Source organism: Falco cherrug, chromosome 13 (genome assembly GCF_023634085.1).
Source record: "Falco cherrug isolate bFalChe1 chromosome 13, bFalChe1.pri, whole genome shotgun sequence".
Taxonomy (NCBI): Eukaryota; Metazoa; Chordata; class Aves; order Falconiformes; family Falconidae; genus Falco; species Falco cherrug.
Genome location: NC_073709.1, coordinates 19,323,398 through 19,346,871, shown reverse-complemented (window position 1 = coordinate 19,346,871; position 23,474 = coordinate 19,323,398). Strand labels below are relative to the sequence as shown.

The window sequence follows — 23,474 nt, the reverse complement described above, 5'->3', positions numbered from 1 at the left end:
CACAAACTATTCACCTAAACTTCTGTATCTGTCATCATTATAGGAATGTTTTGCAGTTTGTGTTTGTGGAAGGTGAGGATTCTCTGTAGTGTAATAGTTTTCCTGGTGCTATACGCCCCTCTTGTGTTTGACTGAGAGCCTTGTTGCCTCATCCTTTCATATGCGATAACGCTAATGCTCAGCTCCTTGCTGAGCCCAATAACCCAATGGAGTTTCTTGTTGGAGGATGTTTTACTTTAAACAAACCATTCATGTTTCTGCTTATGTTGTTTCCCAGTATTCTGCAAACCAGGAATCAGGAATGGGAGGTGCCCTAGCCGAACAGTCGTGCAGCTGAAAGGCTGCACACTTCCTCTTTACTCTCTCCAAAACCACTTTTGTAAGACCAGTGCAAGAAGTTTTAGTGTAGCTTAACTGACACCTTTCCCTGTGCATCTTTGGCAAGGATCACTATGATGAAACTTCATAAAATTAATTCATCAGCATGTTGCAGTGTTTTCTGTGTTGCTCAACAACATTTTTAGTGTTGGTTGAGAAAATTCTCAATGACAGTGAACTCTAGCAGTAGTAGAAGTGGAAACATAACAGTGTATTTCTGTTGTGTGCTTAATAGCAAATGCAGATCCTTTAAATGTTTAGTCTAAGCTGGCTTTCTTATTTGTGGCCCTGTTTTCATTTCAGTTTCAGAAATGTGTAATTTTGTTATGCTTACCTTAAATTTCATACACAAGTTGTGGACAAAACAATACTTTCTTGTTTTCAGTTATATCCAGAATGCTCCTCCTTATGGGAATAACCTATAGAGGGGAAAAGAAATGCTGAGAATATCAGATCCTGTTGATGGAACTCAGTGTATTTATTTCAAATTATCATTCTCCAAAGATGAGATTCAGGAGAGACAGTACTCTTTCTTATACAAGGCAAAGGGACATCTGCAGGTGCATCTGGAGGAAACACTTGGATCCTGTGTGATGCGCTCTGTTTTTACGGGGCTATTATTATTAGTCACTGAAAGGCAAGATGCCAGAACTGGACAGGAAACTTTTTTTTTTGTTTGTTTCTGTGAGAGTTTTTGACAAAAATATATCTTGCATGGAAGCTTCTGAAAATATACAGAGTTTTTTCAAAAATGTGATTTCCCATCCTCTCCCTGATATTTTTCCAAAAGGTGCTTTGTCAATCAAAATAGAATAAATAAATAAATAAGTCATCTTAATTAAATCTCCTTAAGTAGTGTGGGGTGCTTTTAGCTGAATTTCTGATAAGTAGTGTTTCTACTCAGCTTTGCATTTCGACAAAATAGAACAGAAACTTCCTGATTTTTTTAGAAGGTGCTAGAAACTCATAAAGGAGATATGAAACTCTTCATGCTCAGGTACATACTATTCAAAAGCACTGTGATGACACTATGGTAAATCTTGAAGGATGTACTGACAAAGAAATATTCTATGTAAGTCCAAATTGTTCAGACCTATTCTCTCTCATGATGTTTAGCATGTTTTTCCTCCATGCCCCAGCATATGCTCCCCCTGGAAAGAACTTAAAAGCTATTCCATCTTTCTGTGTCTGTGTCCCATAATTCCTAGCAAAGGAGATACTGTTTCTTTTGGGAACCTGTTGGCTTCTTTCAAATGTGATGGAGCAAGAGAAGTGCTAAAGGTAATTATGCTCCTATATGCACAGTGAAAAAGAAGTGGCTTGGTAGAGAAGGGAGAGTCTTCATGGAGGGTTCAGAAGTGCTTCCAGAGAGTTCATCTCAAACTGGTATGAAAGCAGACTTTGGTAATTCCAGGGTTTATGGAAGCACTTTTCTCTGTTGTGGGCATCTCCATTTATTTCACCTGTTGTTTTTCTAGCCTTTTTTTTTTTTTTTTTTTTTTTTTTTTCTTAGGGGGGCTGTTGAAAAAATGCTTATTTCTTTGACCTCAAGTCTGTCAAAACACATGTAATTTAAATATGCAGGCTGTTTGTAACAGTCCTTTTCTCTGCACCATGTAGCTGCTAATTCCTCACTTCGCTGTCAGGGATGGACCTGATGGTTACAATTTGCCTTCTTGCCTGTGGCTTGAAATCAAGCTTGTGCCCCTTTTGAGCACTCTTGTGATCTGAGGGGCTTAATAGTCTGAGAGTTTGCCATACTTCACTGAAATGAGAACCTACATTTCGGTGTATTAGTCCAGTCTTTGACATTGAATGATCCATCCACCTCCATCTTGAAGACCTCACATAAACTCTAAAAATAATTGTCTCATAAGATACAAGTATTGGATCTACAATTGTGATTTCTAGCAGATGATGTTTGAGAGCTTTAGGAAGCAGGTCTGTTGCTAGGGTTTTGACCTGTCCATTTCGTAGAAAAAACATCTGCAGGGAACAAAACCAGTCTGTTTTTCTATGAAGCATCTATCTAGCAAGACCACCAATTCTATTCTTGAGGGAGTTTTGGGTCATTCCCTATTGAAGTTCAGCTGATTTCTGGTAGGGTTTTTTTGGGTGTGGTTTTGGGGTTTTTTTGGTAACAGTATTTGTTATTTCGGTACATGCATATTGTGATAGCAAAAGAAAAAAATATCTTTGAAATAGGATGAAGTTTCTGTGGTACCCCTACAGATTAGGATTAATGGGATTATCACAATATAAATTTAATCATTTGGTTGAATGCATACCAAAAGCATCTGTGCAAAATTAATTTATTCAATCAAATTTATTGTGATGACTGTACAATCTAACCTCATTTGAATTTTTGACTCATTAATATTTTGATTAGGTTTTAATTTTTTATGAACAGCTCATTTATTCAAAGGACCAAGTGATCTTGATGTCTAGAACCTATTATACTAAAGGCAACAGGATGAATTTGTGTTATGTCATCAGTTATAAGTTCTACTTTTTGATTGTTACATTCAGACTGTAGGTGGTACTTTGCAGTAACAGTATCTGGTTTTAGGTGGATGAAAGATCTTGGCCACATAGGTAACTTTTCAAAGGCCATTGTTGCCATTGGAAAAGTTTTGGTAGATCCTGTTTGGTTTTATGCTGATCCTCAGAGCTCAGTTTTGACCTTGGCAGCTCATTGCTGTGGTGCTGTTGTGGGCAGGGCTTTACAACTGAACCTGTGTAACTTGATTTTACAGGTGTTCACTACCTTTACAAGGGACTAAACACAGAACTAAGTTGCAGACTGTTCAGGTTCTGTGGAACAGGACTTCAATTTGTAATTGGTTGCCTTTGTTACTTTTGCCTGATACATTGCTTCCCAGAGGGATGGGGGAGGGAAAATAAGTTACAGGTGAATCAGTGATTGCCTAATTGTTGAGCAGAACTACCACAACGGAGGTCATCATGGATGAGCAAAATGGAGTAACGGTTTTTACTGTAACTTGAAGTACACTGTTATTTCTCTTGATTCCTATTGTTATCGTTCATAGAATGTATATATGTCTTGGTTTTATTCTATTGGTGTTCATGGAGCAGCTGAAAGAAATGTCGGAGACTGAAATCCTTTTAGCAGGTGCAAAATCAAGTCAGGCAACTTCATTCATACAGCTGCCAGTTTTTAGAGCATTTAACATCACAGCTTCCAAACATTTGGAGCCTTTCTGCCCAGGGGCATGGTAGCATCAGAGGCAGATGCAGAGTGGGTTTACATTTAGAATTAAATATGGCAGCTATTTAGATTTTTAGCACACACTTATGATGAGAATAAAGTGCCTTGAATTAAAATTTTAGAAAGTATTGGTAGGAAGGACAATCAATAAATAGGCCTGTCTAAATCCTAGAGAAAAAATGACTAATACTTAGGACTTAGAAAAAATAACTTAAGAAACTTCATTTCAAAACAAATTAATAAACTGTACTTGCCTTTTTGTGTGCAATGAAATTTAACTTTTGAGGGTAAGATCTGAGTCCCTTAAGAGTGAGTAGCACCTTTACCCTTGGCTGACCGCAGTCTTCCGAGGCTGCCCTATTTAGGAGGCAGCACATAGTTATGCTACGTAGTCATGGTCTGCTGTTTCCTCCTTTGGACTGGCTTCAAGAACAGGGTCCCACCCTCTCCCTGTCTATAGCTGCTAATTTGTTCAGCCCTCTGTGATCCCTGCTCAAGCACGTGCTGAAGATTTCCCTACAAACCCTCCACATGCTCTCAGGAATTTCTTTATAACTGCTTGCGATGCCAGGGACTAAGCTGTGATAAGGATATTGGAATTCAATCATTTATATAAGTTAGTGTTTTTGTATCGAAGTGTGAAGAGTGACTACAGTGTGATAAATAGCAAACACATCTGTGTCAGTTACATTTGGGCAATGAATTTTTGCAGTTCTGTAAATCAAAGGTGCTGGTTCATACATGTAAATGTTCTTACTTCAAAAATGCACCTAAATACTAACTGAAAGTTTGGAGTTTTGAAGACATATCTTTTGGGCTCATTATGCTTCCTTCCTAATTAGTTTTACCTTTGAAATTGTTACACTGTTGGGTTTTTGCTGACAGAGTTGCTAATTGGCAGGTATTTCAGCTGTGAAACAGAGTGAGAACAGTGTGAAAGTGCTTTGAATTTTTAATTTTGGTTCTGTCTCTGGAGAAAAATGTTGTCCTTTTAGATCATATTGCTCCAAAAATAGAAATTTCTGAATGAAGATAATATTTGGGCTTTTATGCCATGCCCAAATATGAATGGTGTACCTATGAATAACTCCAATTAGGCAATCACTTTCTGAACCATGTTTTAAGGTTATCCTGCAGCATAATGTAGATTTGCTTTCAATGTGAGGAACGAAAATGCAGACGTTATGGCAAACTGTATTTTGGTTTGTATCACTTTTAGGTGAATTTCAGGTGATTCTGGAGGTATAGTACTGCATAAAATATGCCAAATATGACTCTAATCTCGCTCTGTCTTTACTTAGGAAAAGTCTCAGATGCAACAAAAGTCAAGCCTCAATAAAAGATGCCTACATTCTGCTGTATTTCCTTCTAACGATGAGAATGCTACATGAGTCATGTTTTTAACCAAGGAGATTAGCTATAGATGCACTTGCTAAGGTAGAATAATTTACTGCTTTTACTTTCTGACTACGGCTGACAGTTTTTCTTCAGTCTTACCATTTGAATGGATTTCAGATTGATAAAAATGTTTCACCTTTTCCAGATACTAAAATTTTCAGTTTGAAATACATGAAGCTTGGGTTAGATTAATTTTCAGTAAAGAAGATTAAAGCAATGTAATCAAAAGCTTTTCTGCTTGAACACACTCGTAGTGGACCAGTCTAAAACCAGTGTGCCCTTATAGTCTAAAAGTCTTTAACCATATGTTCACATTAAAGAAGAGATTAATCTGCTAATCTTCTGTGTAAATATGCATATATATATATGTAAAATTTATAATATGTTTAGATTACTTTAGGAGCCTTCAAATTACATTTCAATACTAAATCCAAATTTGAATGAAAACTTTACTTTTTGACAGAGAAACATTCCAGAGTACAGAAGAGAGCCAGCCTGGCAATCATTGAAACTTTGACACATACAGTGACTGATCCATAAAAAAATATTTGAAGGGGGACACAGACACAACCCCGTAAAAGTATGTGTACTAATATTTTTCCATCTTGATTTAGTCATATGTAGTTAGTAGCAAACATGCCAATAACAATGTTATAGTTAACTATAATGGAGCAGCTGCAGTTGTATCAATAACGTTTTACTAAATGACTTTTGAATCCAGATGATAGGTTCTGAGTTAAAGATACTAATTTTTTTTTCAGAATCCAACTGATTATGTACTTGCCACCCTTCAAGGACATTCATTCTTGTCAGTTATTTCTGTAGTTTAACAAATTATTTCTAATTTCTACTTTAGATTTTTTCGAACTGTCTTGTTCTCACTCTTTCAATTTCTTAAGATATGAAAAGGAGAGTTGTTACTTGTGGTTTTGTGTTTCTTGTTTTGTTTCTTTTTTTTTTAAGTAAGTTCTTATTGAATATAATTCTTCCAGGAAAGTTAAATTTGAGACTAAAAGATTAATTCACACTCTAGCTGTACTGTTCTGTTCTTATCTTTCCAAAGAAGAATGCTTGCCACTATTAATGTTGGACTTACGAAGCAGTAAAAGATTGGCCGTTAGAAACTGTTTGCAAAATGTGTTTATTTTGTACCTTGATGCTGATAAACGGAATAGATTTTGTTTGCAGAATCACCATGACATTGAAAGATGTTATATAACTGCCATAATTTTGGTTAGTGGGAAGTCAATATTATGTAAATATCAGAATAACCCAGCTGACTGCAGCAGGAGGTTATAGCACAATCAGATTGATTTTCCGTAATGAATGTTAATAATGATCTGTTAATATTAACTACTTCTTTCTGCTGTGTGATAACAAGGGCTCCTATTCAGTTGGGGATAATGTGACAAAGCTTTTAGTGTTGTGTGACATCTCATACAGGTGTGGAGAAAGTCCATCCTATCGGACTACGGTCAGTTAAAGATGCTGTGGTGGGTTTTATCCTGTGCTGCTTGTTTCTGCGTTAGTACCAATGTCTCAAAATATTTTGAGCAAGCATCTAGGTAAGTCACAAAAGTAGAATCGCTTTGGAGGTCACGATGACTTTGCGTAATGAGTCCATTAGATGCGGTAATCAATATAAAGCTCTTGGATCTTATGAATATTAATGAAGCAATTGTAGCAAGGAGGTAGATGGGGAATTGAGATGCATTTTGATATAATCAGAGAAACAGTTAATGGCCTGGGTAGAATATGGGTCCAGTAACCACCTTACAACATTTTGGAACATTCTAAGTTATCATTAATAATGGAAAAGCCATTACGGCATTTGCGGCGGAAAAAAATTGTACAAGGCTTACATTGCATTCTGCCCACACAATGCTTCTAAAGACGCTGGTGTTGCTGCATTGTTTGAAATATTGTAAAACCAGTGGATCACAAGGTGAGGAATTATGTCATCTTTTCAATAGAAAGTAATATCAAATGTCGAACAAGAAAATGAGAAGCTAGCTAATAGGTCACTTCTCGCCTACTGCAGCAGCACTCTGAACTTGAGAAAGCTGGGATAGCTGTCTGGCATCCTGCATACTCAGTGATTTTAACTGCTGATATCTGAATCGTTTTTTCTGGGAGTTTTTGTCCTTACGATTCCCTCTTTTCTGTAAAGGAAAAATAATTGGGAAGGTTTTGTGAGGAGTTAGAACGTTAAGCCAATTTGTGCATGTGCCCACAGTTGTGTGCCTTTTCAGGCCTGTTTTCAGTGCAATGGCTACATCCCTCTGAGCCCTGTAAGCAGCATAGAAACTTGCGAAAAATCTCTGCTGACAGCTGAAATGTAAGAGCTGACTGAAATACATTGTGCTGGTACTATGGACTTTAAAAGCACAAGTGCTTGTAATATATAATCATCTAATCTCTGGCTCAGTTATTGGTCTGCAGAATAGGGTAAACAAAAATTTCTTACCTTACAGAGGTTGACTTGAACATATGTCAATAAATAACTGGCAAACATAGGGAGTCTGAGGTCAGTTCAGGCCTTGTCCTGAGTGTGGGACAAATCAGTCAGATGAAAGAGGGCAAGGGGAAAGACGCAGAAAATGTAAAGAGAAAAAGGTCCTGCGTTATAAAGCAAGAAAAAAATCCTTGACAGAAGCGTGAAATTTTAAGTGTGAATTCAGTAAAAAAGCTCTGGCCTCTGAAAAAAGGATGCACAGTTTTCATTTCATGCAACAAACACAGTATTAAAGCCACAGCCTTTCTCATTAGGCCATGGAAACAAATGGCTCTGAATTGAAAGTCTAGGTCAAGGTTACTGTGCAGAGAGTTTGTAAGAAACTTGGTTCTACGAGCAATGACCACCTCACTCAAGTCATAGTACAAAATCCTGAGACTTGATTCGTATTCTGGCGTTTACTTAAGAAAACCAGTATGCAATGCAATTAAGTTGTTGGGGTTGTTTTAACATAAAACCTAAGGGAGAGATTTCAGTATCATGTCTTTTACTTTGGAAAATCACACAGCTTCCAGATGCCATGGAAATGTGATTAATAAACTCAAAATGCACATAAAGGGCAAAATATGGTTAGAGAGAGCGACAAAAAATTTACATTGACAGAGGATATTTCAAAAAATAGATTTCCAGATAGTAATAAGTACATTTAGCTGCAATTGTTCTCCAGTGACTAAAATAAATATCTAAAAATAAATGTTGTCTATAAATAAATATTTGGCTTAATGCCAACTTTCTCTGCTGTTTATGGAAAAGCAGACGGAAAAAAAAAAAAAAAAAAAATCAGTTGCTGCGACTAGTTTTCCAGTATATGACCTATTTTGACCCTTACTCCAGCACTGCTGAAATGAGACTAGTGTGGCTGAAAATTGTCAGCCACAAGTCCCATGCCAGCAGAGAACTACACTAGGGACATTCAGAGGAAACTAGACATACCAGTTTTAGATAGAAGTTTGAAATTACAAAGGAATGATGTTACATAACTCTGTGTGTGTGTTTTGTTAAATATCTTCGCTAGGTGTGACCTTGACTAGATCTGGTTAAGTCTTTAGTAAATACTCTTTTGTGTTTATTTTGAAGATGTTAGACATTTTATTATTATTAGGGGGGTGTATTATGGCTCTTTTCTGTTCTAGAAGAATTTTGAAGGGCCCTTTTGCTTCTTCTGAATACTGCTAAGATGCTACAAATGTCACCAAATATACAAGCTTACAGCACTGATAACTTCCTCCATCTCGTAACATCCTCTTACTGAAGCTGGTGTCTCACACTTGGCATAGAGTTGTGGTCTGATGGTGGTCTAACGTTACTACCTGCTGTTTCACTACATGTCTTCCTGGGAGTATTTTTTTGTTTCTGCTTGGTATCAGTCAGAAATCCTTACATCAAATTTCAGTACCACTTATGACTGTATCATTAGTGATACCAAAACTTGAAGGCATGAGATATTTGCAACTGTATCTACTCTTAAAAAAAATACTGTACACCTTTATCTGGAATTACTGTACTCCCCTGTAACATCTGGTAATACTATTCAGATATTTTACTGTCTGTCATTGCCTTGGTAATTTTCATTCATAATCGTATTTGTATAGTTTGAGGCTAGACCTTGTAAGTTCATAAGTTCATTCATGACTTGAATTTCCCTTTTTTGATTGCCAGGTTTGTGGGGATATAAACATACAGGTGCTAGAGTATTTTTCAACCTTTTTTTTTCCCACACTCTGCAGTTGATGGACCACTAAATTAACATCACTGCACTGTATCACAGTTTATACTCCTTAGTTCTTACATGCACGTATATTTTAATTTTCTCCTTAATAATGAGGTAGAAATTGCTTCTATGTCTTGTAAGTAGTTTAACAAAATATGTTTTTATTTTTCTATATTTCTATGAAATTCTGCATCTAAATTTTAGGAAGTGGCTTCTCCACCTTACAAACTGCTTCCATTCTGCCTTTGTTTTTGATAAAGAACTTTTTCATGCAAAGCTGGGAATGCAACCTGAGTTAAAAATGCCTTTATGAGCAAGTCATTCTGCTTTCTCACAATCTTATTATGGTTTTATTAAAAATTGTTTTAAATTGTAGAGGATCCATTTTAATGTTGAATTATAGCCTTCATTAGTCCCAAACAGTGAACCATAAATATATGGCTGTAAAGGTATTTATTCCTTCAGCTATTTTTTCTGCTAGTAGTCCTAACTTGTTCCAGAATGTTACTGCTTTCTGTGCTCTGCAACAAATGGCATGGTTGCTGTTGGGCAAATAATTTCCGTGCTGCATCTCTGATGGCTGTGCCTACAACTTAAATATTAAGTGAAAGCTTCCGTGAGTGCTACTGTAGGCTCAACCCTCTTAATCCCAGTTCCTTGAATTGTTTCACCTGAAAGTGCTCCAGAGATTCCCTATCACCCCTCCCGCAGCACCCTACACCTGGAGTTCGGGGAGTGCAGCTTTGTCATTCAGACCTTTCACGTGGATTTCTGTATTTACAGTCACCAAACAGCTCCCTTCAGTTTGTGAACTGGAAAACAATTAATTGTATTTACTTTAATGCCATATCTGAGTATACACGTGTGATTTCTCAGCTTTGCTCAGACTTGTACTGGTTTTGGTTTGTACTTTTTTTTTTTTTTTTTTAACCTTATTCTATGGAAAGACAAATTTCCTTCTGCAGGTGGAAGCACTGGTTCTCAGAGGATAAAATTTAGACCCTTCTTGGCTTCTCTGTGAAGTTTGCATTATTGTGGTGGGGTTTTGTTGTCTGTTTTTCCCCCCAGTTTTTAGGTGTTCTCTAGAGAGACAGGGTGCCAGGTGACATAGTAATCAGGCTTTTCATTTCACTGAAATGTCTACAGGTTGCACACAGTTTCTGACCCATTCTGTTTAGTGCTACATGGGCTTTAAAACAGCCTTTAAAATCTGGGGATTTTTATCTTTTCTCAAATAACCTCTGCAGCTACCAAGTATCTTAAGATCATTGTAATGGTCTGTTATTTTCCATCTTTCAGTTCTGCTTTCTAAACTTTTAAGGCAAAATCTGTAAAAAATGTGGGAGCCCTCTGGTGGCGGCTCCGACATCTACAGATGTCCCTGTAAATAACAACATAAAAGATGAAGATGGTTACTAACCTGCTGCCAAAGTGAGAAAACCCCGAAGTACATGCTTATTCTTACATGCAGTTGGTTTAAGTCCGATCAGTCACAGTTCTGGTAATAATTTCCATTACTTCTTGAATTACTACCAGTTTTCTGAAATAAATGCAATTTAAATAAAAGTTCTGAAACCCTTCCACCCATACGCATCACTTGTTTGCAATGTTATTTGCCTGAATCACTGGTTTGTATGTGCATATGGCAAGGTCTTGGGGAAGAGGTACCCATTCATGTGAATTATGAACCCACCCCACCTAAGGTCATTCCAGCTTATTAGGGGGACATAACCACAACCACAGCCCAAGCCCTGGCCTTTGCTGGCAGTGAGGAGTACATAATACAACCCTCCGTTGTTACATTTAATATTTTGTTTTCCTGTATGGTCCCAGCCCATGCTCTGAGGGCTCTTCTGTTTGAGGATTTCATAAAAATCAAGGCAGAGAAAAAACACTTGTATGTAACAAAAATAAAGGGATTCAGTTTGGTTATTGTTTCAGGTGCTTAGAAGGGCTAACCATTTTGAGAAATAAGAATGTTAGTTAAGATATAGACAGGACTATTGTGCTGCCTTTCTCCCTTGGATGCTCTTGCATTCAAAATGTATATACGTGATTTCACTACCTGAAGAAAAAGAAATCAAATACTTATGGAAGTTACTGTATAAAAGCAAATGAGCTCTTCCCATCTTAAGGGCGGTCGGTTTTGGGGAAAAAAATGAAGTTAATTTTTTTGACAAAGGCTTAAATAATTTAAATTCTTTCCTCTTTACCCTCTATTTCAGTCTACTTCAGTGGCAAATGGGGGGAAGGAAAGAGACAAAATGGCAATATAAACATTGAATGAAATAAACTGAAATGTCAGTATACTTTGTTTAGATTGCAGAGCAAAAATCAATCTACTTCGATTTTTGAAAAACAGTCATCTTTATTTTTTACCTATTTTAGACTCATTTTGTATGAGCACTTAAATTCTTGTTCGACACCCAGGTTTATTTTTATTGTCTTTAAATAGTGGAATTCTGTTTCTGTTTAAAACAGAAATCTTTTGGCCTTCCTACACAGTATCTTAAAACCTAAAGATTTCCCCCATTAGAAGATTCCCTCTACAGATGAACTACTTCACTGCAGCAATATTGTATGGGATGTCCGAAATCATGCTGGAATCATCTCCTGGATCACATGGTTGAGTAATCTTCCGTTCAACTCCTGGTGCCTCTCTTACCTACAATATTTTTCAACCTGATCAATCCCTAGAAATCGCTTAAGAGTTGTCTACTGTCTGAAAGGAAAGGGAGGGGGGATTAAACCCATATGAAATACTCCAGTGTATGTACTGAAAAACAGTGACTCTTTCACGTTGACTCTTTATGAGTGTTGTATTACTCCACACAGCCGAAGCCTCAGGGTGCCTTGGCTTGTACTCTTTCTTAATGTGTAAAAAAGCACTTTTTCTGAAATAAGAGCATCTGCTGTGGGAGCTGCTGTGGAACAGCTGTTCCAGCTTGCTTCTCCACATAGACAACAACTTACATTGTACTTGCCGTCCTTTTTGGACCACTACAAAGCTCTCTTTCTTATAAAGTTGGCAACTAAACATTTGGGAAAATTTAGACTAATTTTGCCAATTCGAAATATTTCTGCTGACTGTACTATTCATAACAGTAGCGTAAAGGGGTCAGACTTTATTTTTTAGTGCTATAGTAAGGTAAAGCACCTCACAAAATCTAGGAGTTTGTATACCAATACAATAGAAACAGGCTATTTAATTTCTCCTTACTGTTTGATGATGCTGTCCCAGCTCCAACTAAATATAACAAGAGTATTTAGACAAAAAAGATATTTGCAATTGAATAATATAGCTATTATTCAAATTGAAAACACAATAAGCAGAGAAATCCAATTGTACTACTTATGACTTATGTGTGGTGGCTAGCAGTGTTATTACATTAGTCTAATAGAGCTGACTGCTGAAGAATATAATGAATTTCTGGAAATATAAGATGTGTACTTCCTATGCATGATTTAAATTGCCATAGTAATGATATACAATTCCATGCAAAAAAATATTCCAAATGTTTCTTCATATCATTTAAATTATGCTTGATTGTACTGTTGGAAATGAGTATTCTTCTCTGCTCTTCCTGAATGTGTGTGGTGGCAAATAATGTGTTGGGAAAGACCAAAAAACAAGGAACATGTGTCGTAAGATAACTAGAAAGACTCATGGTAAAACTCGAAACATGAAGTGAAATTCTGTTCTGTGTTTAGCAGTAAAAGAAGTTAAGAGCAACATTCTAGATACTGAAGGGGAAAAAAAGTAGGTGATGGAAAATTAGGTAGTTGGGGTTGGTTTTGTTTTGTCTTTTGATTTACACAGAAGTAATATAGGAGGTGTTTTTCTTTAGAATGGTAAGAAGTTTGAGGACCTCGAGTAAAAAATAGCAAGAAGTTTGTGGAAACATAGTGTTTATTTGTATGATAGTCACATTTACAGAGGTCAAATATGCAGAACACTTGAATGTCTAGATAAAGCACAATTCATGTTCACATTTGTATTACAGGTTTTTGAGGCCTTTCAAATAGTTGCAAAGAAAACATTCCAAACATGGAAAGAGCTTCAGAAGTGTTGAAATTGTTTCCTGAGTTTACAAGAGGGCCTGAAACAATAGCTATGAGGTGTGAATTGCTTCCTTCATTTCAGTTAAATGTAATTTGAATTAACTTGCTTGTAGGTCCTACTTTGAGAAATAGTTCAGGTAACTAGGGTTTAGGAGAGATGATTTATGGACCATATCTGCTTAGTCATGTTTGCAAATCCACAGGACTTTCATTTCCACCCTTAAAGTTCTATCTGACCTCGAAATCTTAAAACTTCATCAACTGGTGTTCCTGGTAAGTGGAAGTTTGTTTCATGGAAGTGTGAGGTTTGGCTTTTCTCTAGCTTTAGGAAGTCCTTATGTATTTTAAGCATAATGAATATTTTTAGTAGTCTTTCCACGAAAGATGAAATGACTGGGGGAAGATCTTCCCTTACCTGTTCCTTATTCCTCTGCCTTGGATTTGGGGAGGGAAAGGAGCAAAATAGCCCTACTTCAGCTATCAAATACAAGCAGGCTGTCGGCCTGGATTAGCACGCCAGGCTTTCACCCACGTGAGGTGGTGCTCCATGACCAACTATGTTGCAGTGCATAATGAGCAAATATGAAATTATGTGAAGAAAGGGATAGAGCAGCAGTGTTAGAAGTATTAAAATATTGTTAGACAAGTTAGTTTTTAATATGTTTTATTTCTGTTGATAGATGTGTTACTATAACTATTTCACATGCATAATAGTCCTGGAATGAGGACAGCGAAGTCTTTGATAGACTTCTATACATCAGAAAATTATCATTAGTTATCATAGAAATATAATGATTGAAGAGTATAGCAGAAGCATATGTAATGGCCATTAGGGAATATATTTCTGTAAACTTTTCCTGAGAAAAGTTTGAGAGCACTCCAGTAAAACTAAGAAGCAACCACTTTTGATAGTCACCAGAAATCATAGCCAATATGGCTGATAATCAGCAGAGTATTTGGTCACAGGAAAAATATTGTCATATCTAGAAATTGCATACAGACCCATAGATTTCAGTGTAAAAACCAGCATTTTGTAAAGTCCAAGCCTGAGAACTTGGAGGAGTTATGCCAAATGCATACGAGGCTTGCCCTCTTACCGTGTTCACTAGCACATAATGCACTAGGAAAACAAAAAGTAAATGCAAAAAGGATCAGGGAGCTTTCTTCTTCCATGCCTGTAGGAATTATCGTGTTCGTCGTCTAGCACAAGATATCCTCTCAAAGATACCATTAAAGCTGTGGTGGTTCTGAAGAGCTGCTAATTTCTGTCGTTCAGTTGCAAATACATTTTGAGGAGACAGCCCAGGAAACAGTGAATTATTTATCTTAGTACACAATACTACTTGCATTAAATTACATATTCAGCATTTATATTTACAGCTAATAGATCTTTTCAAATCTGTTTTACTATAGGCAGTTTTTATAGCAAACTTCTTCTGTGCCCTGTTATTTAAGTACTTTATCATTTCTAAATGAGTACTGCAGGGAACAGGGATTGATTTGAGATTCAGTTGAACCCATGACCAAAATTGTTATTGAAGATGAATGAGGTTCTTCTTTATTGTTTTCTACAGTTCTTAGAATCAGTCTAACTGGTTTTTATATGGTTGCTCTGGAGCAAAAATTAAAAGTATCTTATTTTTAATTTTATGGGTTTTGAATTCCAGATTCATTAAAATTGCAGGAAACTTTATCGATGCGTACCAGCTTGCATGCATATATTTTAGGTTTAATTCTCCAAAAGCATATTTTTTGCTTTTGTTTTAACCTCACTAAACCAGCATTAATTTCTGCACTGCTGTTAAAAAAGCCATAAGGGAGAAGACTTGGCTTCAAAATTACTGAAAGTTATGAATTTATTTCTTTCTGCTCTCTCAGATAGAGCTCAATAAATCTTTTTCTGAGAATCAAAACAACTCTGTGCTTGACGAGAAAAGCTGTTTGTTTAAACAAAGGTCCTATATTCTTTACATTCTATGAATTAAAGAAAACAGATTAAAAAAACGTACATTAAAATAGACGGTGAGGTTATGCTACTCTTATTCTTGCTCTTCCTGCTGGTAAAATTTGTGGAGTTGTAATTTACTTCATCAACATTCTCACTGGATTTGAATTAATTTTAACTGTTGGTATTTGGATTGCTCTCAAAAGTCTTGTAAGTAATTCATTGACTGTTAATGCCCTTCTGCATAGGATTTTGATTTCTTGCCATAAAAAATTATTATCTAGCAGTACCTTTTCTATTGGCATTTATTATTTTTCCAGCTTGCTGATGTGTAGCTTTCAAGATGAATGCAGTATTAATATTACCTATTCTACAGCTTCTTTGCTAGACTTAATCATTTTTAGTGTAGCAGCACAGGAAACTACTGGAAAGATGATTCTTAGCAAATGACATTAATATTGATGGCACATAATTAAGTCCAAAAATGTGTAAAAGTGGTAGCAGCACTGGGTGTCTTTACTGCACTTATGAAAAGGCAGGTTAAGTTTTAAGTATTAATACTTTCTATATTCAATAAAACTTTAAAAATAAAACATCCATCTTTCCCATCAGCAAATTCTGGGTCTTACCAAAGAAGAGGTAGAGAAAGTCAGTGCCACTCATAGTACAATATGCAGTTTGTTAATAAAGTTTATTTCTCTTTTCAGTGTAATTATGGGTGCTTCAGGCAAGTGGAAGTTGTAGTGTGTTTTCTGAGATTAAGGTTATTAGGAACAGAAAGTCAAGTTAATAACCTTTAGAGATTTAGTATTACTTCCACAGTATAAGAGTACCAGTGGTAGTTTTGGGGGATGTAAAGAAAAACTTAATGTGCTTTGGCCTTTTTATTCTTTTGTTTTTACTTTGTAGGTTAGTTGTGGGTTTTTTTATTTGTTTAGGTACTGCTTTTTCTCAAAGGTTCCACAGGACTAAAGTAACCTTAATTAAGTAGTGACACTGTTTATTTTTATGTTTGAAACCACCATACAAAAATCAAAACTTCAGCTTCATTATCTGTAATTGTTTTAAGATTTGGAAAACTTATCAAGCTATTTGCCACTTTTTGTTCAATAAGCAAGTGGCCTATTTTTGGAAATCCTACAGGAGGAATGGTAACAGTGCTGATATTTACAGATCTTGACTTTACTCAAGTTGCCAGCATTTTATCCAAGAATATGCCTGCTGTTTGTATCAGTGATCATAGATTAGAAAGTATTTGAAATCATAATGAAGTTGTCACTGCTGGGACTTGACGCTTAAAGCAGTAAGACAAGTGAGGACGGTGGAGAGGGGGTGATGTTTGGTTCACTTTGTTGTGTGGTGTTTTTTATTTTTACAACAATCTGTTGTTTTTCTATCTGAAGAGACCTTTGGGCTTCATATCTAATCAGTTGGGGAGGGTTATCTATTTTACAAGGAGTAGAAACTATTTTTTTTTTAATGGAACCTTGTATTATTGAAGAACCAATGAGGCAATCACATGCCTATATGGTTTTCTACTGAGTAACAGCTACTCTTTCTCCTGTCTTATTCACTAGACTGAAGAAACAATTTTTTGTAAAATGAGTAAGGTTACATCAAAAGTAGTATCACTTAAGTGCTCCGCCTTGTCCTACCCAGCTTGACTGGTGCACATGCCTAAGTGACAGGAGTGTATCCGTCGCAGTGACCCACTCTGTTCTTGTACAGAAAGCTGTTTGGACCACAAGCACTTAGGTTTTTGATGTGCTGCTGATGAATATTTCTCGTTCGATGTCAGTCTTGTTCACCAAAGGATACCTTGCTGTCTTTGTTTTCAAAAGGCTGAAATTTGCATTTGGGTTATTGAAATTAGAAGCTAACCCTACTCTGTATTTAGTACTTGAAAGATGAATTTTTTGGAAAATGCTCATAATTCACACTTCCATCCAGATATGGGTGACTGACAGCATTTCCTAATACCATGAAAAGTGATTCAAATGTGAATGCTGGAAGTTCTTTGTCCTTCACATGCACTGACTAGATATCCTGGGCTCATCATGGAGTGAGTTATCCCAGAAGATGGCTTTCAGCCTAAAAGAAAACCACTTTTGTTATGCTCTGTACTTACATACCTACACGTAAGCTGTTCTACTGAAATCTATTCAGGATAGGTAAACTCATAAAAGGCATTTTGGTGTGAATGCATATTATATACTACTCTATATTGTGATTGCTATTCCTGTGAGGACTAAGGAAAAATACACATTTGTGGTCATCACAACAGGTTCAGAGCATGGATCATTTCTACATATTTGTTCTTGCAGATTATCAGATCCTTCACTGAGGGAACTGTATTTCAAATTTATATGCTTTCAAAAATTTTTGGTAGACCAGGCCTCTATTTTTGTGAACATTACTAGGGCAGTAGGATTATTTTTGACTAGAGCAAATACTTGATGGATTAGTCCTTTTGATGTTCAGGAGCAACACACAGTAAGATGATGGAAACTTTACAATGGAATTTGGTTCTTGCAAGAAAACTAATGCATCAGATTTTTAATAAGTAAAGTATATATTTGAAATCTGGTTTCTGTTCCTAAACTTTTGGATTGTTATGCTTTGAAGAACTTTTTTGCAATAGGGTGTAGATGAAGATTTTAGTGCTATGGCAGTTCAGTGTCCCACAAAGATGTCTGGCATATCTTCTAATAAGGTGTCCCTTTAGTGCGGCGCTACATCATCTGGTTTGAAGTGGGAATAACGTTGTGACAGAAGCATGAACGGTCTGCCCTTGTTGCCTTCTTGTTCATTCAAATCGGAGAAGAAAGCAGGTGCTGAAAGACAGTAATGGTTTGTCTCTGTATAGTAATGAGGATTCATCTGCTTTGATATGTAACCTGACCAGCACAAGAGACCGTGCCTGGCAATTACTTGTGTAATGCAAACCTAAACATGGCTACTGTTGCTAATTTTAGACTTTCTGGCCTTGACAGTGTCCTTTATTTCAGTTAATTTTATTTATTTATTTATGCTTTTGTTAGGTCTTCAGGCCATGTGAGTTATGGCAGAATGCCTGGATTTCAGTCCTTGAATTTGGCTAGTTGTGTGTCCCCTGCAGACAAATATTCTGAGTGCTGGTCTCTCCCCAGGATATCCATTTACTCCTCTGCTGCATTGTCACTATTTATTATGGCTGTGTAAAAAAGCATTATGAATGGTGATTAAAATCTCCTGAAGAGACTTTGCCCGCAAAAATCTTACTATCTAGCTTAAGCTTCAGATATTTTTTTTCTCTAGGAAACCAGTTTACATCCTTCAAATGTTGAAAATTTGATGTCTTAGGTATCTGAAACAAAGCGCTCCACTGGGCTATGATAGAGTCAGGTTTTGAATTTTTCCTTTTTTGCCATCCTCACGTACTAGTGGCCTGTAGATAGGTATGTAATTGTCCTGGTTTCAGCTGGAATAGAATTATCTTCTTAGGAGCTAGTGCGATGCTGTGTTTCGGCTTTGATGTGAGACCTTTCATTTCCTCAGGCCTTGTTAGTGGAAAGGCTGGAGGGGCACAAGGAATTGGGAGGGGATACAGCCAGGTCAGCTGACCCGAACTGGCCAAAGGGGTGTTCCATACCATGGGATGTCATACCTGGTATATATCCCAGGGGGGGGTTAGCTGAGGCAGGCCAACCATTGCTCAGGGACTGGCTGGGCATCGGTCAACAGGTGTTTCTTCCTTTTCCTCTGGATTTTATTCTTTTCCTCCCCCTTTTCATTATAACTGTTATTGTCATCATTTTTACTGTTGTTCATTCATTTTTATTCTGTTTCAATTATTAAATTGTTTTTATCTCAACCATCAAGTTTTGCGTTCCATTCCAATTGTCCTTCCCATCCCTCTGGGTGAGGGAGTAAGCAGGCAGCTGCGTGGTACTCAGTTACCAGCTGGGGTTAAACCACTACAGTCATGCAAGGTGTTGCTTCCTGTATTAAAAGTTGTATGTGCTTTGTACCAGAAGCAAATCAGTGGTTCTGAAGAATGATGCCTTTTATTGAGATTAGGCACCTCCATCATTCTTTTCTCCATTCCTCTGAGTCAGAGGAACGCTGTACAGCTGCTTGCCATTGGAAGTTGAAGGATGGGGGAGAAGAGGAAGAAGTAGCATATCTAGGGTTGTGACTGTCTTATGAGTTTGTAGCAATATTTTATTAAATTCCATTAAAATTGTTAGATGTGCTTTTATCTGTCATCATCAAACAGTTACAAAACCAGGCTCTAGTGAGGAAAGAAGTCTCTTCCCTTAACTACTAGTTTGGAACAGACTTTACACCTGGCTATATTGTGTGTAGGGCAATGGTGTTACAGGTCACTGCGAGGTTAAAATTATTTGAATTAGAGCAGCAACAGAGTTTAGCACTGGAGTTCATTAGGTGCTGTGTTAACACCAAGTTCCTTTGAGAACAGGTCAGTCATGGACTCATTTCACTGCTTTTAGTTTTGTTTTACAAAATCAAAGCAGCGTCTGAAAGAAATTAGTTGTATATAGTCTTCAGCTATAGACAACTATAAAAGTTTAAAGACTTCAGTTGTGTGTATTAATCTGGAACAGAAAGGAAGGACTGTAGGAGTCCTTAAGAGTTAGGAAGAAACTTTCCAACTGACAAGCTATTGTCTGACAATCTACCCCATGGTGCGGTTACTCTTTTTTTGCTGAAGCAGCTATTTGGGCAACTCTGGGATAAAACACTGAGTTAAATGTGTCCATCTGTACAGCCTCTGTGGCAAACAGAAATTTTTCTTACCTAGTGGGTATAGGCTAAGGCAATTTTTCCCTGATTCCCTTCATGAGATATTAACCTCTTGTACCGCTATTATTAGGTACCCACATTGCCAGCTTTGCAGATTTGGTTTTTCATTCACTGTATGAGTCTCTAAGAGACACATTAGCAGGCTGTAACTTAATTTTCTCAGAATCTTATTGGGATCTAATTTCATGTACTGCTGTTTGTTGTTATGGAAACAGTATAATGAGTTCAGTTGTATAAGGGTGGAAATATCACATACAGTTTCTGTTCAGGGTAAAAATGACAAAATGGCATTTCTATAAATGGTGTTCCAGAATAAACTGCTTCAGTGGGACTCATGAAGTTTTCCTTCTAGCTAATTCTTCATCATTCTACAGTTTTTAAAGTAAGTGGCATAAAAAAAAAATTAAAAATAAAAATCATAGAAGACTTTTTTTAGAAAAATAGCAGGAAGCTTCGTCTTCTCATTTAAAGTGTAAGAAATAATCAGAAAAGCCAAAGTGTATCTTTCTTTGAGATTATTTTAACTGTCAACTATTTTGACTAAGAGAACAATGCTTTTATAGTGTCACATAATTGTCTCAAAAATAAAATTATGTCCCAGTAAATTTGATATAATGGACGCTGTTACGCTTGAGGTCTTGGTTCCCTTCTGGGACTCTATATGTAAGTCTGGTTATAGGTGTTATTTATTTGGGTAAGATCTCTCTCTATGTGGATATGATGCAGTGCTTGCCTTACTTTATTATAATATCAATGTATCTCCTTTCTTTCTGGGAAGTTGGCAGATAAACTCACTGGAAGTCCTGTGTCCATGTCACTGAATACTCAAGCAGATTTACCATTGACTTTTACTTGTTTATCAGTACAGAGATGGATAAATGTTTGAATGCTTTGGGATCACCTCATACTTGGTGTAGTACTAAATTTACACCAGTTGTTACTCGGGCTTATTCCGTATATCGTGGAGCGTTTCTAAGAAGCACGGACTCCATTGCATCAGAATGATGAAAAGAGAAAACCAGAAAGCCAAAAAGATAGCATTTGCACTGAAGAGGATATAAAGCAAAGAAATACTATCACTTTTTGAGCAGGAAAAATCCATTTCTGCATTGATATCCTTAAATAACAGTTGCAAAGGTGTTAGGTCAGAGAATTGCTTTACTGCTTAATTAAGGGATGTGAGAGGCAGAACAGAATTTAATGTCCCCAGAGTTGGGGCAAAACAGTAGGTCTGTGGCTGTGGTTGAAGCTTAACTTTCATAGAAGAGCTGGTAAATTTTTCCTGTGTTCCTTGGGGTATTTGCTTTGTCATCATCTGCCGTTTCCAGTCTGTCAGCATGGCAATGCTTCTTATCTTTTCACTCATCTGAAACATTCAATGTGTTATTAACATCAGTTTAAAAATAAAATGAAATATTTCCAGCAATAATATTAGTTAAAACAAGGCACAACTATTTCTCTTCTATCAACCTTTACTTAAAGCTTTTATTTCAAAGAGAGATGTTAGTAAGTGTGCCAATCTATGAAAGAAATTGAAATGCCTGGTTAGCAGTAAGCTGACACAGTGCATCAGTTGTGTCACCTTAGTGTGTTCTGGGTAATGTTCGCAGCTGGCTTTGTGTAACATCAAGGAGCACGCAGGTAGCTGTGGTGGGGCTGTTACTGCCTGTAAGGTTTGTGTGAAGGCAGGGTGATGATTAGAAGGGGGTGTGTGCTCAATGGTTGTAGCTTGGGTTACTGTCTATGCAGGTTTTATGATTTGCAATACAATAAACAAAAAGACCAGGTTAAAATATATTCAGAGAGAAACATCTGAAAGTCTTTATTCTTTCTTGGAGTATTCTAGAAATTTAAATGTGGGTTTATGATGAATTTAAGTAGGCTAGGTAAGTAGTTTTGGGGGAAAAAGAGAATGGGGTAGGAAGCTTTGTCTGGTATTTTTTATGTTTAATAAACCCTGGTTTGTCTGTAATGACATCTTTAACCTCCTCTAGCTATGATCTGCTTATTAATATGCAAATAAAGCAAGCAATTTACCACATAGTCATAAACTAGGTTTTGCATGACTATTCAAGCTTAACGAAATCAGATCCTGGCAGTCTGGCCAAATCCCAGAGTCCAAGGCAAAATTACCGTGATGGAAAAGACTGCAAGTTTGGGTCAATTTTCTTGTCTACCTGAAAATATTAAAAGAATACCATCATGCATTGTGAAATCCTTTTGTATAATCTTAGGTCCTGGTGCTGATAAAAAGCTGATAAAAGAGGAGGTGGAGATAGCTGAAGCTAGATGGACTGAGCATCTGCCCTAGCACAGGGACAGGATCACTCATATATATATTTCTGGCTGGAATGGAGAGAAGGGGAAATGTTATCTAACTGTGGGAAAACCCCATGCAGACAGTTCTGATTATTTGCCACTGCCACTAGTAGTAAAATTTCCCTCTCTGTAATTTGCAAACATAAGAAATACAGCTTACCTGTTTTAATTATGCATCTTTTCTCCATGTATGTTCTTAAGGCAGTTTTTTCCAGATTTGGTCAAATAGACCAGATGGTCAGAACATAAATAACAAGAATTAAGCCCAAATATGGGTAGAGATACTCATCTCCAAAAGTCCCCTGCCCTTTAAAAAGAAAAAAAAAAAGTTTTAAACTGGTAGGACTGCTAACTTCTGCGTGTTTGTGTAATTTACCTCCCCTCCTCCTATAAAGAGAGATGTGTTTCATTGCATTAAGAACTGGCAGGGATTTTTAGGTGTTCAGGCCACAATTGTTTAAATACCTTCCGTTAAAATCACTCTTAAGCACTGTTTGGAACCTACTAGCTTCTGAACACTTCCAGATTATCTAGAGCTACCCTTATCCAATCCAGTCTGCATTTCAAATTCTTCTCATACTTGTACAAACAACATTGTGGTTCTTCCTTATTATTAATACGGACTTTTACTGGCTAATGTTCTGCTGAAGAAGAAGAAAAGGGTAGAATTAAAAAACTGTCAAATAGTGTAACTGTTTCTCTGTGGGTAATCTTATTTTGTATATTTTTCTCATGATATTTGCTCTTTAAATGGCATTAATTGGCAGCATAATTATAAAACATAGAGGAATTAACATGCTGGGCATGCAGTCCTTATAGACATTGGAGAAAACCTTATACTCTGAAAAATAAGCAGTATCAAGAATGCCTTGTTGTTTTGTGAGCGTCTTGAAGGTCACTGCATGAGATTTTTTGTATTGCATATGCTAAATGTAATCATTATGCAATGAGTATGCAGATAATTGGTTTAGGCTTACATAGTTATGTTTGGGGTTTTGCATTTGTGGAACCTTGCTAATACTTCTTTCGTATTGTTCTAGCAGACTTGGGATGGAGGAGGAAAGACAGAGGAATAAAACCCTATGTATTTCTGGCGTGCTGGTGCTGTGTA

At 36.7% G+C, this 23,474-nt stretch overlaps 1 protein-coding gene across 2 annotated transcripts in view; it reads left to right on the top strand.

Moving 5' to 3' along the window:
* Window positions 1-23,474, top strand: part of PRKCE (protein kinase C epsilon) — a 294,070-nt gene that overhangs the window by 124,964 nt on the left and 145,632 nt on the right. The window contains exon 1 of one of the 2 annotated variants that reach the window (XM_027801204.2): window positions 6,495-6,570. The exons of the other annotated variant lie outside the window; for it this stretch is intronic. Within the exon in view, the coding sequence (XP_027657005.1) occupies window positions 6,540-6,570 (31 nt within the window). The 5' untranslated portion in view covers window positions 6,495-6,539. Of the gene's footprint in view, window positions 1-6,494; window positions 6,571-23,474 lie in introns of those variants that run through there. 2 annotated transcript variants of the gene reach the window in all.